Here is an 18,698-nt window from a genome sequence, read left to right as displayed (position 1 = left end):
GTGTTATTTACTTAAGTAGCACGAGAATTCTGGATCAATCTGAAAAATCTCTATCCCTTCCACACACTACTCCTTTCCCCTACCGAGTGAGTCACGCCTACCGCGAAAGGGAAATGACCTAATGGTGTAATAATAATACTATTGCGAAAGGCAGAGATGAAAGACGACGTAATCTCAAAATACTGCATATGCCTAAAATTTTTATTTAGCACAATAAATTTTTTTGTTATTATCCCTCAAAAAAGAGTCCGGGGACGTCCGTTATGATATTTTATAGCATCTCCGAATTCAGTTTTTAAAATTTTCCATTTTTGTGGAAAAAAAGCCGGGGAAAATGTAAGTGTTATATGCCCTCAAGGGCATGTGACACAGCTAAATACCTATATTACCGACCACAGTTTTTCAGTTAACTGAATGTTTTTTTGAACCTAAGAACTTTTTTTGTAAATAAAATATCGAGCTGAAACTTTGGCAAATGTATTAGAGTACAATAAAGTACGTTTAGGTACTGCATTTTGGTAGGAACTTCACTGAAAATTATTTCATCTTTTTTCTGAACCTCAACATTTTTTGAACGTTCGAACTTTTTTTATACATTAATAATAATAACATTAATAATAAAAGATGTAAAAAATTATATTTTAAGAATCAATTCCAACGGCATCAGCCGGTAACGTTGTACACGAAAATACGAAACCTGGCGGCCACTAGACGAGGCTCTAAAGGGTTCGTATTTTTGTGTACAACGTTACCGGCTGATGCCGTTGGAATTGATTGTTGAAATATTTTTTTTTTACATATTTTATTATTAATCTTTGTACTGTCTGAAAATTAATTTTCTTTGGTTTCAATTTTTTTTTAATTAAAATTTGAAGCAAAAAAATTCTTTCATTATTTGAAAATATTTTATATTTATTTGAGAAATAAATCTCAAATCTTATGAAAGAACAAGAAACAATTTTTAATGTAAAGACAAATTTTAATAAAGTAATTACAATCACTTTTTAAATGAAAAATCACTTTAATGGATTTTAAATGCTCTTGAATTCCTTTGAATTAACCCTGATTTTTTAAATTTAAACAATTTATTGAACTTACTTAAATTATTTTAAATTCTACCTGAATACTAATTTATCTTTATATCGTATATTACGTGAACGAAAGACGTAACTACTTATCCTTCCACTTTCCTTCTTCAAATCTCAAGTTTCCTTCAGAAATCATCTTTTTATTCCTTGGCCATTGAAAAAACACGACCTACATTACCAATTTTAGGTTACTTTTTACTTTTATTTCTCCCCTCGTAGACAACAGCAGCCCCCCCCCCCCCCCCCCCCCCCCCCCCCCCCCCCCGCAAAGTACCGTAACCAAAAATTCTATCCCAACATAGGAAAGAGGGGTTATTTCTGACGAAAAGATGCTAATAATGAAGTTATAATATAATATAATTATATAATATAATATATACTGCATTTTCAACAAACTGAACAAAAAATAATAATTTCTTACGGAAATTCCGATTCCTATCTCAGTATTATAATTATATTATATATAATTATAATATAATTATGATTCTATAGCGAAATTCTCTGTTTCAAATTCAAAATTAGAATTCTTTACTAAAATTATCTGTCTCAAAGAAAAAATGATAATTCTTCAGTCAGATTTACTCTCCTAAACTGAAAATGATATTTGTTTACTGAAATTCTATTATGCAACTTGAAACTCCAATTCTTTTTGCAAATTCAATGTTTAAACTCAGAATAATTTGAAATGTTGGTATGATTTTTTAATTATTTTAGTTATTTATTCCCTGTCCCAACTCTGAATCATAAATTTTTTGGAAAAATTCCTATTCCAAATGAGAATTAGTGTAATAAAAGTGGTCAAATACCCGGTCAGGTAGACAGCCTGATAAATAAAATTAAAAAATTTAATGGGTAAACTTTCTTATCGTTTATTTCTGAACAATTTGCAAATAAAAACCTTTCTTCAGGCGCAATTATAATTTTTAATTTCTACTTAGATTCAAATCTATTTCAATTTTTTAGTTCTGTAGATATTCAATTTAAATCAGATAGTTCAATTTTAAACTATACGATAACCAAAATTCGTAAAATTTTGATCTGCTGAATTTTGAATTCTTTGAATGCAAAATTCATTAATTTCTAACGATGGAAAATCCGCGGTTCTTAATTGATTAAAATATTTTTCATGTTTTAGTTAGATTTTTTTACAATATCAGAGTTAAGTAGCTTTCAGTTTTATCGCATTTTAGTAAGTAAGTGGTACAAAAAGAGGGGCATCCTGTGAATGACAGTTTCATATATTGGATGCCCCCCTGATTTTCGCAGTACTACCAACATCATGTGGTGAAATTTCTTTTCTAGTTTATCATCTGCGCATGTGCAGTGATGCTAACAGGAGGGCGAATTTTACGACTGCGCCAAACTGCGCATGTACTTAAAAGCGATGGTCTATTTGAAATCAATAAATAATATCGGTTGCTAATTAAATATTTTACCGATGTAAAATTACAAGTGTATATTTTTTCATTTCAAATAGACCCGCGCTTTGCAGTACATGCGCAGTAATGCTAGTATCTAGTAAAGGTAAGAAAGCTTTCTTCTCTATCGATTTCGTTACAAAATAAAAAATGATTTCATCGGCGGCCAATACGCATGCCATCACTTCGTGATGTCCATGTCCTTCCTGATGTCTTCGCGATGTCCTTCGCGATGTTCGTAATCTCCTTATTACTTCGCGGTTGTGTTGATAGAAAATTAAAATATCAAAACACAGTGTTTGTTAAAGTTGATTAATTTAAGGAACGCATAATTCAGTGAAAATGGCAGCGAATAAAAGTACTCGAGAGGAACTCTTGTCTTTGATAGACGATATCGAATTAATTGCAAAGTAAGTTCAATTTTCGGCATATAACCTCTAAAACTTTTCATCCAAAACGTCGTAGAAAAACAATTATTACAGATCTTGTTTAAATAATAGAATAATTACATACTTCATGTCAAAATTGTAATTTATTATTTTATTTTAAATATTTCGATAGTCGTGAAAGTGACTATCAAAATTTTAGGTTATGCTCCGAAAGTTTAGGAAAGAATTTTTCATCAAAAATATAATTATTAAGAAATGATTCTTTATTGATACATACTGATGGCTGAATTCCAAGCTTCCACATAAATATCCTCTATTAAAAATATTAATAATCACAAAGTAGTTCAAAGTATATGAATTCACAAAAAATGTAATAGATATATTTTTTAAACAAGGAAAGATTTTTATTTTAAATAAAAAAACAGTTGAATTGGACAAAAATTATGATTTTTGACAGAGCACTTGAATCTTCAATAAAGGCAGATTTTTCAGTCAATAAAGAAAAACATTATATCCAAAATGCACAATTTTCTGCAATTATTTTTAACAATTATATAAATTTTCAATCGAAGAGTTAAGATTTTTAAGTAAAAACATCAATATTTAAAAAAAAATATAATAGTTTAATTTTCAGTTTCAAAAATTACTTTTTAATATCAAAAAACGAATCTGCTACAAAACAGTTGACTTTTCAAATAAAAAAGATGAAATTTCAGCAAAAACGCGAATTTCCGATCAATTAGTTAAATTTCTATCAAAAAGACGAATTTTCAACCAAATAGTTGAATATTTAGTAAAAAAAAAGGATCGCTTTGGAGCACCAAATGGAGTAGTTAAATTTTCATTTAAAAAAACAAGTAATTCTTAATTTAAAAAAGCGAATTCTTTACAAAAAATTCAATTTAAAAAAAAATTAAATTTCCGATTAAATTATTGAATTTTTAAGCAAAAATGACGTTTTCTTTTACAAATGAGTTTAATACAAGACAGCATTGAAAAGTCTTAGCCTCAAACGTGCTCATGTTTTTTTTATGAATGTGAATACTATAATTAAAAAATATAAATAATGTGGAATTTATCACCTTATTCTATTTAGTATCAAATTTTTTAATTTTTGCGGGTTTCGAATATCATATTTTACAATGTTATGATTTCAAAATCGAATATTAAAAATGTGAGGACAAATTCGCTTTTAAATTTTTCAGAATTTCGTATTGAAAGCCTTGATAGTTTTAAATTTAATAATTTTAGATGTCAGCCCATGGCAATTTTTTTGTATTCTTTTTTAATTTGCAATTTTATTCATAAAATTGTCCGATTCTTATTTGAAGATTTAAATAAATTATCATTTAAAATTAAAAAACATGTAATTGGAAAATTTCAAGGATTAAAAATTATTCTAAACGAAGTGTTAAAAATTAAACGATCTAAAATTTAAAATTTAATAATTTTGCTTAAATTAAAAGTATACAAAAATTAAACCATCTGCGATTAATACCTCAGTAATTGAAGTTTCTTGATTTTTGAACGATTGCAATTTTACAGCGTTGAACTTTCATGTTGAATGCTATATTTTCAATTTTTCCCTTTCATAAGTATTTTTCAATTAAATTTAAATTGGTTGGATTTTAAAAAGTATAATAAACAGTTTAAAAATTATTAATTTTTATACGATTAAAGTTTACTTAAAATAATTGAAATTTGAAAGGTTTTGAGTATAAAAAAGTTTCAATACCACAATTTTTTCTGACTAAATTTGTTTTCAGTTTTAAATTAATCTGAAATTCGTTTACGCTTCGAAGTTGCGGATTATACATTTTGTAATTTTATAAAATGTTGTCTAGTCAGTTTTAATGTTAAATTATCATTTTTCTTATGTAATGGCAATTTATAATTGTGGAATTTCCTAAGCTTTGACTTTTAAAACTTGTATTTTCAATTTAAAATTATCAAATTTTAATGACTTGGAATTATTAATAATACAATTTCAATTTATTTGAATTTTGAACGATAAAATTTCCAAAATTCAAATCTGAAAATATTTAATTTTTTACGTTTTGAAATTGTCTTTTTTCAAAATTTTAATCTGAAATAAGTAAATTTCGAGATTCTTCAATTTTATTCAAAATAAAATTGTTTTGTTTTGAAAGCTCTGAGTTAGAAATGATACAATTCTTCACTTCTTTCTAATGAAATTTTCAAACTTTTAGCCTGAACTTTTACAATTTTGAGAGTTTCTGTTTTAAAATTTCTCAAATTCGAATTATCTAATTTTAAAAGCTCTTATTAAGAAATGAGAAAAGTTCAATCTCTTTCGATTCTATTTTAAATATTGTCTTTTTTTAAAATTACAAATTCATTTAATTCGAAATTATTAACGATTAAATATTTTTTTAAATGTTTAAAACATAATATTTAAAAATTGGTTTGATAACGGATTTTTAAATCCTTAATGTTTTTAATGTTAGCTCAACGACTTGCGCAATTGATCATAATATCTTTAAAAAAACTGTGGGTTTCGCAAAGAGAATATATTTTTGTCTAAACCGGGAGACGAAAACGATAAAAACAGTGGCCACCCTGGTTCTGAAATTATTTTCAAAAATTGAAATCTTATTGTTTGCAGAGAAATGATAGAAAATACTTTAGCCCAGAAAAACGCAAAGATGTCGAGTGCCGAGCACGCTCAGTTGACCGAATTATTAGTTGCCAAAGACAAAGAATTGAAGGAAACATTGAAGAAGGCGTCAGAGCAGGCAAAAATAAATTTAAAAATGGAAGCAGTGAAGGCTGAAGTCGAGAGACAGGATCAGGAAATTCAACAACTGCAACGTCAGCTCAAAGATGCCGAGCAAATATTAGCCACTGCCATTTATCAAGCGAAACAAAAATTGCAGTCAATTTCTAGAGCGAATAAACGTCCCGTATCTTCCGAAGAATTAATTAAATTCGCTCACAGAATCAGCGCTTCTAATGCCGTTTGCGCTCCTCTAACTTGGCAACAAGGAGATCCTCGCAGACCTTATCCAACTGGTAAATCAAAAAAAGAATGTCAATCGGGCCATGCCATTTTATTTCGCCAGGGTGTTCGTAGATTAGGGATCGTACATCACTCATGAACGTAATTTTTGCAAATTCACAACAAGTTTTTCCTGAAGATTATATTTTTAGTTACACATTTCATTATTTGGTTGAAAATTTAACAATTTTCCTAAAAAGCCATCGTTTTTGGTTGCAAATTGAACTGTTTTGACAAAAATGTGTATTTTTGGGATACAAATTCAACTCTTCTCGTAGAAGAGTTTAAAATTTACATTTTGTTGCTGATAAGTCAGTTGAATTTTTTTTTTTTGACGAAAACTATTTTTTTTTCAAATTTGTCTTTTTGGTTTAAAAGTTCATATTTTTTAGTAGAAATATTGCATCTTTCTTGCATGAAAGTTCAACTTTTTGTTGAATATTCAACAATTTTGTTGAAAGTTCACACTTTCTGGTTGAAAAGAATACTGAAATCTTTTCTGGATGGAAATTCAACTTAAAAAATTTGTTTTAAATTAAAAATTCATCTTTTTTAAGAGAAACGTCATCTTTCTTGGATAAAAATACAACTGTTTGGTTGAAAATTTTACTATTTTGTTGAAAATTTAACTAATCCGTAGAAGAGTTACTTTTTGTTTAAAATTTATTTTTTGGTGTTAAAAAATGAACTGAAATCTTTTTTGGGTGAAAGTCAATTTAAAAAAAATGTGATCTTTTTTATTGAAAGTTAATCTGTTTAATGCAAATTTCATCTTTTTTAGATAAATGCAACTATTTTGTAGATAATTCAATTATTTTTTAAAAATTTATTCTTTTTGGTTTGAAAAAATTCGTCTTTGGATTGAAAAATCCATTTTTTCGTAGAAACTTATTTTTTGTTAAAAAGTTAACCCTTTTTGGCTTAAATAATGCGTCTTTTTGCATTAAAAATTCATTTTTTTTTTTCGACGAAACTTTTTTTGTTCTTAAAAAATGCATATTTTGATCTTGAAAAGTCAATTGAAATCTTTTATGGGTGAAAATCAACTCTTTTTAAAAATTTTTTTAAAAAGTAATTGATCTATTTCAAGATAAATATTTCTTTTTACATAAAACTGCAACTATTTGGTAGAGAATTCAACAATTTTGTTAAAAATTCATCTTTTTAGATTGAAAATTCCATATTTTTTTCGTAGAAACTTATTTCTTGTTTAAAACATTCATATTTTGATCGTGAAAAGTCAACTGAAATCTTTTTTAATAGAAAATTCAACTATTTTTTTCAACATTTATCTTCTGGATTTAAAAATTCACCTCTTTTAGTCGAAATTTAATTATTTTTAATGAAAATGCAACTTTTCGGTTAAAAATTATTCTTTTTCGCTTAAGTATGCAACTATTTTGTTTGAAATAATTTGGTTGCATCACTCTGTTAAAAAACTATTTCTTTTCTTGAAGCTTTATATTTTTAGTTAAAAATTCTACTACTTGGGCAAAAGTGAAATTACATTGTTAAAAATTTATTTTTTGGATTGAAGGCTTATAGCTTTCGTTTAAAATTTACATGCTTAGCAGAAAAGCCTTTTTTTGTTTTAAAATTAATTTTTCAATTGAAAATGTAAATTCCATTTTTTTAGGATTGGTCTTTTTTATTTTCAAATTCTCCTTTTTTTGTAAACAAATTCTTGGTTTGAAATTTCATTTTTGTTGTGTAAACATTCATCAGTTTCATTGAAAATTAATTTTTTTCTGAAAAGTCATATTTCTTGTTTAAAAATTCAATTTTTGTACAAGAAAATTCGTCTTTTTGCTTGAAAAGTCATCAATTTAAATAAACTTTTATTTTCTGGAGTGAAAAATCTTTATTTGTTGAAAATTCGTCTTTTTGGTTAAAATTTTTTTTTTTTAGAAATTTCATCTTTTTTATTGAAATATAAACTATGATACTTTTTTGTGGGGAATTTATCTTTTAAGGTTAAAAATTAAACTTTTATATTAAAAATTAAATTATTTTGTTGAAAATTCAAGCATTTTGTTGAAAAGACATATCTTATAGTAGAAAATACATTTTATTGTTTAAAATAAATTAAGAAATTATAAATTACAGTGAATTTATTTTTCTACTGGAAATTTTACAAATGTTCAGAAAGAAAATGCACCCAATCACTTGAAATATTACTAATTTTATATCACATGATTATATATTGCAATTTAAAATAATCTTTCTGTCTTTTCCCTTTTCGAGAAATTATTTACAAAAAATCAGTTTGATTTAAATTTTTATTAAGTTCATTTGTGAATTTTTTCAATTATATCACTCGTTTTTAATTAAAAGAATATAAAGAATTTCCAGATTTTAACGTTAACAATTAAACTGTTTTCATTCGAAAGCCTTAGTAGTTAAACAAATGTAAATGTCTAATTGAAACCTTATAAACTATTTTCAGTTTAAAAATAACTTCAAATTAATATATTTATAATTAAATGCTTTCATCAAATTTCAAATTGTATTCGGGATACTGTTTTAGTCTAATATATTTTATTTTTAACCCATTCAATTTCTTTTGAATTTTTATGTTAAATGTTGATTTATAAATAAAAATTGAATACTTATTAATTCCGAAAACATGATAGTAAGTTTAAAAGATATTTATAATTTTTTCAAAGATTTAAAGGAAAATTTAAAAGGATTTATTAAAAAAAAATTTTAAGAGAATATTTAAAAATATTTCAACAGATTTCCAAACTTGTAAAAGAAAAAGAATCTGGAATATTTTAGGGAAATTTTTTTAACTTAGCATGTTTTTTAGGGGAAAAATTGAATCTTTTATATATATATATACATATAGAAGTTTAAAAAAATTTTTTTTTAATATTGTAGAGAATATTTCAAAACAAATATCTGCTAATGTATAAATAACAATTGAATAATCATTAATTTAAACTCACCTAAAATTAAAACAATTTAATTTCTAATTTAAAAAGTGTTCAGTTAAAAAAATAAAGTTTTAATTGTTGAATTGTTTATGCTTCTAGCTTAAAATTGCCTTAAATGATAATTTTGAAAATTCGCAAATTTATTAATTCATTCTTCAATTTAGTGCATGGAAAATGATAGTGTGGATTTATATTTTTCAAGCTAAATGTCAAGCTTTGAACTATTCAATTTATACAAGTGTCAAATGCTAAATTTTCGTTTCGAAATTTCGCGGTAATAAAATCGAATTAACCAAATTTCAATTTAAAAAAAAATTATTACTAAATAATGAGCTTTTTTTTTTAATGTGCAGATATCGAAATGAGATTAGGATACTTAGGACGGTTGGGCGACCTTCCGATGAATGGACAATTAATGGGTTCGCATCCAGGCATTTCTGCCGATTTACATAGACAAGGACACCCTGCAGGTAATTATCAGCATTTTCTATTTTTGGAAATAATTTTAAATACAATTAAAAACGTTTTATCAGTATTATTATATTTATAAGTACTGATAACCTGGACGGAAAAAGGCCGGAAATTTGACTCGATTGTACTAAACTCTATCTAAAAAAATGTTATTTAACAAAATATCTCGAAAACCTTTTGAATTACTTGAAATTGCTCCATTTATTACATTTTAAATTAAAAAATAAAATCTACTGCTAATTTTCAATTTTTGTAAATCTGTTAATTTAATTTGTGATCGTTACGGTGGCGAAATATTTAAATTTGTTTCAAAAACATCTTAAATTATCTACTTTTATAAAAGAAAAAAACTTAATTTTACATCTTAAATATTTGGTTTAGGGAATTTCCCAAACGAATTATAGTTTTAAGTTATATCTGGATTTAAAAAATACGTTTAATTTTGACTTGGAACAGAGAATTTTCGAGAAAAAATGGATAATTATGGCTTTAAACAGAAAGTTGTTTGAAACATTGGATTAGATTATTTTCGTAACAAAAAATATAATTCAGATCTGAAACAAGGAAGTTTTGAAAAGAAATATAATTTTGACTTGGAAGAAGAAATTTTCGATCAGATTTATCATTTTGATTTAATACGTAGAATTTTCTAAAAGAATTATGGTTCTGTTTCGGGTTAGGGAATTTTGGAAAATAACTAGGATATAATTCTGATATAGAAAAGAAGATTTTCCAAAAAAATTAAAATTCTGAATTTGGACATGGTAACTTCAAAAAGAAGTATAATTCTCAGACAGGCTTGCGGATAAAAATTATCAAAATTAAACATGTGTAATGATGTTTATGATTTGATCCTTAATTTAAAAAAAAAATTAATTAACACGTTTCTTGAGAAACGTGATTTTAAATCTTTCCGATTTCGGAGACATAATCTTGTCATTTGAACATGTTGATTTTCTTATTCATTTACTTTAAATCGCAGCTCATATTTTCATTATTTAATATTAATTGATCAATTTTTAGAACCTCCAGTCTCGCAAGCAAATCAATTCGCATGGCATCCTTCGGGCGAAATCCACATGACAATGGGCGGCCAAGGAAGTGTCGCTATGAACACCGTCAAACAAGAAACTGAAGACGTGGAAGTTATGTCCACGGATTCTTCAAGTAGCTCTTCCAGTGATTCTCAGTGAAAAGATAACAGTATTTTTATCACCAGATCCCGGAGATTATGTTCCTTTCTAGTTTTACATTAAAATATATTTATACTTCGTATGTAGTAAATTATCTTCAATCGATTTTACAACGCTTTTAAGAATATACAACTTAATTTTTCAGAAAATAATTTATTTCTACTTTTTAGTCTATCTTACCTGGAAAATATGGAAAACCTGCAATTGTCAGGGAACTTTTATTTACCTGAAAAAAACCTAGAAATGTCATCGAATTTTGTTCAAAGTCAGGGAGTTTAGTCGAGAGCGTGCTTAATTTTTTTTTTTAATTCAGGGTGGCCGCTGGACCGGGAAATCGGGAATTTTCTGAGACCGGGAAAAACCGGACAATGACAGTGAATTTATTCCTTGCCCGGGAATTTTACGATTTTTCAGAAGAAAAATTTACACAAGTTTGATTTCAACAGTTTACTAAATAATTAAAGTATAAAAAACTGAACAATCATTGATTTGACAAAACGATTCTAAATCCGTTCAAAATTTGGGAATTTCCAGATTGTAACTGTTTGAATTCGAAAGTCTTAATACGAATTGAGATTAATATAATATCATTTATTCCGATAATTTTATTTTTAAATGACAATTTTAATGATTCATCAATAAAATAATGTTAATTCAAAATTTAAGTCTTCCTTTATATTATTTTTTATATTAAATTGAATAAATAAATTTATTATAGAATTTTGAAGATCTTCTCAACTTTTAACGTTACAATTTGAATCGTTTTGTTTAAAAACGTTTAATTTGTAAGTGAAATTCTTAAATTTTGACGTATAAATATAGCAATTAAACACTTATTATTTGTAAACAAAATTTGAGTAATTTCAAGAGATATTTTATAGTTTTGAAAAGATTAAAAATTAATTAAAAACTTGAAATGTCTTCAAGTAATTGAAAAGAAGTGTGTTAAAATTTTTGTTTAGAATTTCTAAATGCATTTTAAAATTAACCGAATGTTCCTTAATCTTTTGGAAAATCCTGCAAATCAAAAATAAAATCCTCAAAATCTTCCGGGTTCTGTTTTGATCATTTTGGAAATCTCTTTAAATCTTTGTAAATTTTCGGTTGCAATAATTTTTCAAAATGAAAAATCATTTTAAATTTTCCTAGGAATCTTAAAAAAATGTTTTTATTCTTTTTAAGCCTTTCACAATTCTTAAAAAGTTTCTAAATTTTTTGGGTGAAATCTGCAAAAATCTGCATTTTGTTTTAAATTCGGCTGTGGGTATTTGCACCAAAATTTCGGTAAGAATAGCCAAATTTTTCGGGTCACAAACTTCGTGTAAATGATTTGAAATCGTTTCAAGTTCTAAATTTCATTTTAATATTTTTTAAACATCTAAATACCTCTTAAGATTAGTCTATTTTTTTTTATAAATAATAAGTGTTCCTATTGTTATTTATAAATTTAAATTTTAAGGATTTTTTTAAATTTGCAGGATTTTCTAAAAGTTGTAGGAAAAATTCAATTTATTTAAAAATATATTTAATCGTTTCGAAAAAATTTCAACACTGATTTTAAATTTGGAACAATATATAACCACTTCTAGAATTCTCAATGCTTTGAAATACATTTTAAAAATTTTTGAAGGATTCTTAAACTATTTAAAATTAAAATAATTTAACTTCTAATTTAAAAAATTGTTAATTTAAAAAAAAAATATTTTTAATTTTTTAATTTATCTAGCTTAAAATTACTTAAAAGAATAAGTTTAAAAAATTGTAAAGTTCATTGCTTGATTCTTTAATTTAGAGTATTAAAAATGTTAACGTGGATTTAAATTTTTGGAATTTAATCTGAATCTTTGAACTCTATAATTTATAAAAGTTTCAAATTTTGCAGTTTATCTACATTTAATTTTAAAACATCCAATTGAAAAGTGTCAGTACCTTCCATGTTATACGTGTAAATTTAATTTGTTGTTTATTGCTTTAAATGGAAAAATTTTTATTATAGAGTTCGATTTTTTCAATTTCTTTGACCGTGAAAAGTGTTTGCGAACCTGGAAAAAACCGCGAAATGACCGGGAATTTTTTTCTTCGATTAAAACGGTCACCCTGTAATTACAATATAAAATTGAATAACAATGATTCTTTATTTGTAAAAGTATCTTCTTGTGATTGTATTTAACGATTTTCTTGAAAATTCGTTTGTTTAAAATTATTTTTTTTAACTGAAAATTTTAATATTCTAGGTTTGAAGGAAAATATATCGTTTTTAGTTGACAATTCAACTGTCTGGTTCAAAATTCATGTGTTCTGTTAAAAATTCGCATTTTTGGTCTTATTCAAATGTTTCTAAATGACAATCAAAATATTTTTTTGTTGAAATATCAACTACTACTTGTTTGTTTCGTAATTTATCTTTTTGGGAATGAAAATAACTCATTTGGTAAAAATAATCATTTTGGTTAGAAAATGAGCTATTCTGTTGAAAATTATTTTTGGTTTCTTTGTTAAAATTTCGTCTATTCCAGTTGAAGGTTAATCATCTTAGTTGAAAATTTTGCTTCAAATTCAACTATATTTTTGAAGATATTTTATTCTTATTTCAAAATTCGTGTATTTTGTTGAAAACTGAAAACATTTCAACGATTTCGAACATTTCGCAAAGTTTTTAAAACTTGCAGAAAATTTCAAGGATCCTAAAATCCTAAAAATTTGAAAATGGGTATAATAAACCAGATTTGAGAACTTTTCAAAGATTTGCAACGATTCCGAATTTTTTAGAAGATTTGAAAAGGTTTTACAAATATTTAAAAGATTTCATGAAATTTTACAGAGGTGTCAAAAGAATGCAACAATTTCAAAATTTTCAAAAAGGATACAATACATCAAATTTGCTATGATTTAAAATAATTGCAACATTTTTAGAATATTTCAACAAATTTCACACAAATTTCAAATATTTTCAATGATTTCAAAAGAATACAAAACACTTCAGAAAAATTTCACAAATATTTCAAAGAATCCATAAGGATTTCAAACAGTTTCAATAATTTCAAAGATTTCAAAAAGAGCACAGTATAGACCAAAATACAAAAAATTTTGAAGGTTTTAAACGAGGTTACATTCTTTTAAAAAATTTCAAAATATAAAGATTTCAAATATTCCAGTGATTTCAAATAAATATACCAAATGTAGGAAAGATTCCACACGTATTTCAATAAGTTTGAGAATATTTCACAAGATTTTAATGATTTCAAACGAACACAAAAGATTTCACAAACAATGATTAAAGAAAGATTTTACAAATATTTCAATCATTTCATAAAGAATACAAGAAACGTCACAAACATATAAAATATTTTACACAAATTTTAAAAGAGTTCACAGAAATTTTAAGATTCAACGAATTCACAAAGATTTTACAAATTTCGATGATTTCAAAGACTTAACAAAGATTTAAAAATATTCATAAAGATTTCAGAAAGACGACTGATGTTCGCAAAAAATTAAGAATTTATTTATGATTTGGTTGATTGATTTATGGTTATTTGATGTAAAAAAAGGAGACCTGGAAAAAACTTGGTTTCTTGACTTGCAAAACCTGGAAAAGGCCTTGAATTTTGTTCCTGGGAATCGCAGGATACCCTTGTATTAAAAAAATAAAATAAAAAAACCACCCGCTTATAGTTGGGCATACTCTAACTCGGCAAAATCTACTTCCCAATTATATTTGACCCCATTCTCAATCAAAAATTTCCAGTCGTACTTTTTCTGTAATAATCATTATAAACTTATGATAAAGGTCAAGAAATGGAAAAATTAAATATATTTTTATAATTTGGCACTGATTTTGTTTGACTTCCTTGTTATTATTTCAAAACTGTTATTCTTCAATTTATGTAGATATTAATTTATTTTATTACTGGATACAATATTCTAAAGTAAATCAAAATTTTAAAATTTTCCATTTTAAGATTCACAATTAAAAACTCTTGAATATTGAAAATATATTATTGGAAATTATAAAATTCTTCTATTTTAACAATTTGAAATTCATCAATTTTAAACATTTGTAAATAAAAATTCTTGAATATTTTTTATTTTGAAGGTCAAAAGTCGAGTTTTAAATTCTAATTTTCGAGTTTAAAGAAATTTCGAAACTAATTATCAAAATGACAGCAATTTTCAATGTTAACCCAAAAAATTGGATAATTTGAGGGTATAAACTTTCAAAATAAAAAGCTGTTTCATTTTAAAGATTTACTATTTTAAAGAGATAAAGTTTAAAACTCTAATTTGAAGGATGTATAAATAAGAATCTTTAAATTTGCATGATTTGGAAAATCAAAAAACTAGATTTCAACTTTAAATAATCAAAATTTAAAAAATTTCAAAACTAAATCATGAAAATAAAAAAATCTTGAATTTTAAAAGATTTACAATTCAAAGATCTGCAATTTTGAAGAGTAACAATTGAAAATTCTTGAATTTTGAAAAGATACAATTGCAAATTATTCAATTTTCAAGGTTTTAATTTTAGAGGTGTGGAATTTGGAACATTTTTTGTAAAGATAAATTTTAAAAATTTACTATTGTAAATTCCTCCATTTTAACAATTTGATTCAATAACGAATCACAAATAACGATTCAATTTTAAAAAGTCATACATAAAAATTTCTAAATATGGATGCTTTTAAATATGAAGTCAAGTTTTATTAAGAATTCAGTGATTGGAGTTTATCCACACTGTGAAATTTTTTTTTTATTCAAATTTTATTTTAGTCAAGTTTTTTTATTCAAAGACGGTAATCTATAAAATATTTGGATATTTTATAATTGGACGGTTGAATACAAAAAATCTCATCGACTCAAGTATGTTTCACTTTATTTCAACTCTTACATCACAAACTTATGCTAATTTGTACTATTAAAATAATTATAATCTTCGGCAATACCATTATTACATTCTGCTAGAAAAAAAATCTAGTAGAAATGTTATATTTCTATTATCAGTGCTCCTGAATATTTTCAACTGGGTATGCAAAATGCAGGCGCTTACGTACAGAACTGAAAATGGGACTTACTAATTTTAAAATAAAAATAGTCAAGGAAATGAAAAAAAAATTTCCTCTTACACATACGTATGTAAAAATTCGTCATAATTTTTAGCATTTTGAAAGTTTGCACATAAGACTTTTTATTCCTGATTTGAGAATTAAAATTGCATATGTATAAATATGCATAATGGTTGTATACAGTGCTTAACTTTTCGAATTCGCAAAGTATTTCTATAACCAGTAGCTAAACGGAGTTCTTTAAAATTTAAATCCCTGAATAAGGAACCAGTGTGATTCACACAACCTCATAAATAAATTAGGATCTTTTATTTATAAATTTATTACTTAAACATAAAACTAACAATTTAGCAAGTTATTAGAAGACAGAATTTTTTGGATGATTACTTTTTCTATAAAACTGGTCGCTACTGTTATGTATCGATCCATGGAAAAGTGTATTCAGAGCTAACAAATATGCTATCACATTCGATGTATGGCCTTCTGCCTCTTCGGCATCACTCAAAAAAAGAAAACGATGCCACCAAAAAAAAAATAATTTATAACTCTACATTGTTTCTTAAATTAAGTCCCTAGCTCAAGGTAGAGAAATTAGTGGCGTAATGGTAATAAATTTCTTTCTAGAATACCGCAGATGTATATAAACCAGAGACGTGTGGCTGAATACAACCAGCATAATTCGCATGTCAGTTCTGTGAAAGAAGTGAGTGAACTCGCGCCTAACTCAAAAGACCGGTCAGCGAAGGAAGAAGCATCAATGAATTTGGTACCTGATGAAATTTACATTCAAATGAACGACTGTAAACTTGAAAATTGTCACATTTAGCATGACAAAAAACCGACTGTAAATTTTTGACTGTGTTATGAATATATAAATTGTGTCACTGATCCTTGTGAATGAAACGCCTAAACTTGACCGAGATATTATTCGTTTCCTTACAACAATTTATTGCTGAGAAGCTGGTCAAGTGATTCCAAATTATGAATGGAACTCTTGAAACCATTCTCTAAAGAACATTTTGCACAAGGTTGAAGTAAAAGCATCATAACATACATCTTCAACAGTCATCTTTAAATTTCCATGTAAGAAATTCTTACTACCAATTGCCTGGCAAAAGATTCCAAATCATATATTCAAGATAAAGGGGAGGGGCTACTCTTAACGAGATTTTAGAGATTTTAAACCAAATTTACTCTCAAAAAGAGGATATAAGTCAACTCATGAAGGATATTGGGAATGGTTAAACTGCGATACACCGCCTGGTGACAAAATTCCGAACTAAAAAGAATAGGTATAATTTTAAAGATGCATTTTAATTTGTGCATAAAAGTGTTTTACTGATTTTTATTGTGGAGTTAAAAGTATTTATTAGATACTAAAAATAAGTTTTTATTGAAACCAAAGGGGTGTAGATGGAATTAACATTATCTAAAGTGAAAAAAGAAATATTTTTCTACAAAAAGAAAAAGAACAATTATTTTTCTATTTATTGCGATTTTCAAAATATTATAAACTTAAATGCACTTATTTTGAAGAAAAAATTAATTCAAAGTAAATTTTTATTAATTTATACATTAAATATTTACTATTTAAAAACTGTACTGAAAGTTAGGTTAGTATTCTTATTTAAATTCCAATCGCAGGGTGTCCGTTGGACCGGGAAATCGGAAATCTTATGAGATCGGGAAATGACAGTGAATTTATTTTTTGATTGGTGTATATTTTATTTTAAAGAATTTAAAAATGCAGTTTTAAAGACTTAAGCCATTAAAAAGTAGAAGCGTTTGAAATCGAAGATTTTAGATGAAAAAATTTTGTAGTTGATCAACTTTGAATATAAATTAATAATGATTTTTAAAACTGAACTGTTCTTTAAGAATTAAACAGTGAATAATAATTAATTTTACAAGACTATTCGAAATCAAAATTTCCAGTTTATAACGTTAAAAATTATGAAAACTATTTCAATTGGAAAGTCTTATTATTTAAACTAATGTAAATGCTGATTGAAACTTTATAAACTATTTTCAATTTTAAAATAACTTCAAAATACTATATGCATAACTAAAAGCTTTTATTAAATTTCACATATTATTTTAGTGTAAAATATTCCATTTTTAAATCATTCAATTTAAAAAAATTTAATTAAGAGAAATAAGAATTATTTAATATTAAAAATATCTGACTGTTTATTTAAAATCAGTAATTGTAGTTAAATATTAAAAACTAAATTTTGAACGTTATATTTTAATTGTTCCATTAAAATATAGATTTTGGCAGATTTCAAACACAAAATTTAAAAGCTTTTTAAGAATTTGAATGGCTTTGGAAGAATAAAAAACATTTCCTATGAAAATTAAAAATGATTTTTATTTTAAAAATATAATCTTGAGTGATTACTCAAAAATATTTAGAAAGATTTACAAAATTATCGAAAAATGAATGTGAAACATTTTAAGGAAATTTGTTTAATTTGGCAGAATTACAAAAAAATAGAAAAAATTGGATTCATTTTAAAGGATGTTTAAAAGTTCTGAAATAATCTCAAAAATAATAAAAAATTTGAAAAAAATGTAAACAACATGCAGATGTTTCAAGAATTTCGAATAAGATTTGGAAGCATTTTCAGGATTTTTTAAGCATTTAAAATATAAATAATTTATTTTTTCATTTAAGAAGTGTTCAGTTTACAACCAAAAATGTAATCGTTCAATTTTTAATATTTTTGGCTTCAAATTGCTTTATAGTTTTATATTTTGAATTTCATTTGCCATGAAAAATGTTTGCAAACTGGGAAAAACCCGGAAAATGACCGGGAATTTTTTTCTTAGATTAAAACAGGCACCCTAAATCGTCTATTATTCGTATTCTTCGCATAATCTGAATAAAATTTGTCGCTACATAAATTAATTAAAATGTATTTAAACTTAAATTCATTGAAACTTACACGAAATAGTGAAATAACTGCTGTTGTTTTTTTAAACCTATTTGCCAAAAATGTATTTTTTTACTGTATAAGATGAAAATTCTATCTAATACTATTTGTTTTTTATGAAGATTTGTTTTTAGTATTTAATCATTCTTTTATACTTCACAAAACTATTGTAAAAACAATTTTAT

General features: G+C 25.4%; 1 protein-coding gene across 1 annotated transcript; it reads left to right on the top strand.

Moving 5' to 3' along the window:
- The first annotated feature begins 2,695 nt into the window (after positions 1-2,695).
- On the top strand, positions 2,696-10,659 carry LOC117177999 (mediator of RNA polymerase II transcription subunit 4). Its single transcript, XM_033369163.1, has 4 exons — positions 2,696-2,916; positions 5,522-5,928; positions 9,204-9,320; positions 10,345-10,659. The coding sequence occupies exons 1-4, from the start codon at positions 2,849-2,851 to the stop codon at positions 10,512-10,514; spliced, it is 762 nt and encodes a 253-aa protein (XP_033225054.1). The 5' UTR covers positions 2,696-2,848; the 3' UTR covers positions 10,515-10,659.
- The last annotated feature ends 8,039 nt before the right edge of the window (positions 10,660-18,698 follow it).

Source organism: Belonocnema kinseyi, chromosome 8 (genome assembly GCF_010883055.1).
Source record: "Belonocnema kinseyi isolate 2016_QV_RU_SX_M_011 chromosome 8, B_treatae_v1, whole genome shotgun sequence".
Classification (NCBI taxonomy): domain Eukaryota; kingdom Metazoa; phylum Arthropoda; class Insecta; order Hymenoptera; family Cynipidae; genus Belonocnema; species Belonocnema kinseyi.
This window is presented reverse-complemented; position numbering and strand designations above follow the sequence as displayed.

Coding starts and splice junctions, on each gene's coding strand:
- LOC117177999 (XM_033369163.1), top strand. CDS start 2,849: ATGGCAGCGAATAAAAGTACTCGAGAGGAACTCTTGTCTTTGATAGAC. Junction 5,929..9,203: donor TCGCAGACCTTATCCAACTG/GTAAATCAAAAA, acceptor TTTAATGTGCAG/ATATCGAAATGAGATTAGGA. Junction 9,321..10,344: donor TAGACAAGGACACCCTGCAG/GTAATTATCAGC, acceptor ATCAATTTTTAG/AACCTCCAGTCTCGCAAGCA.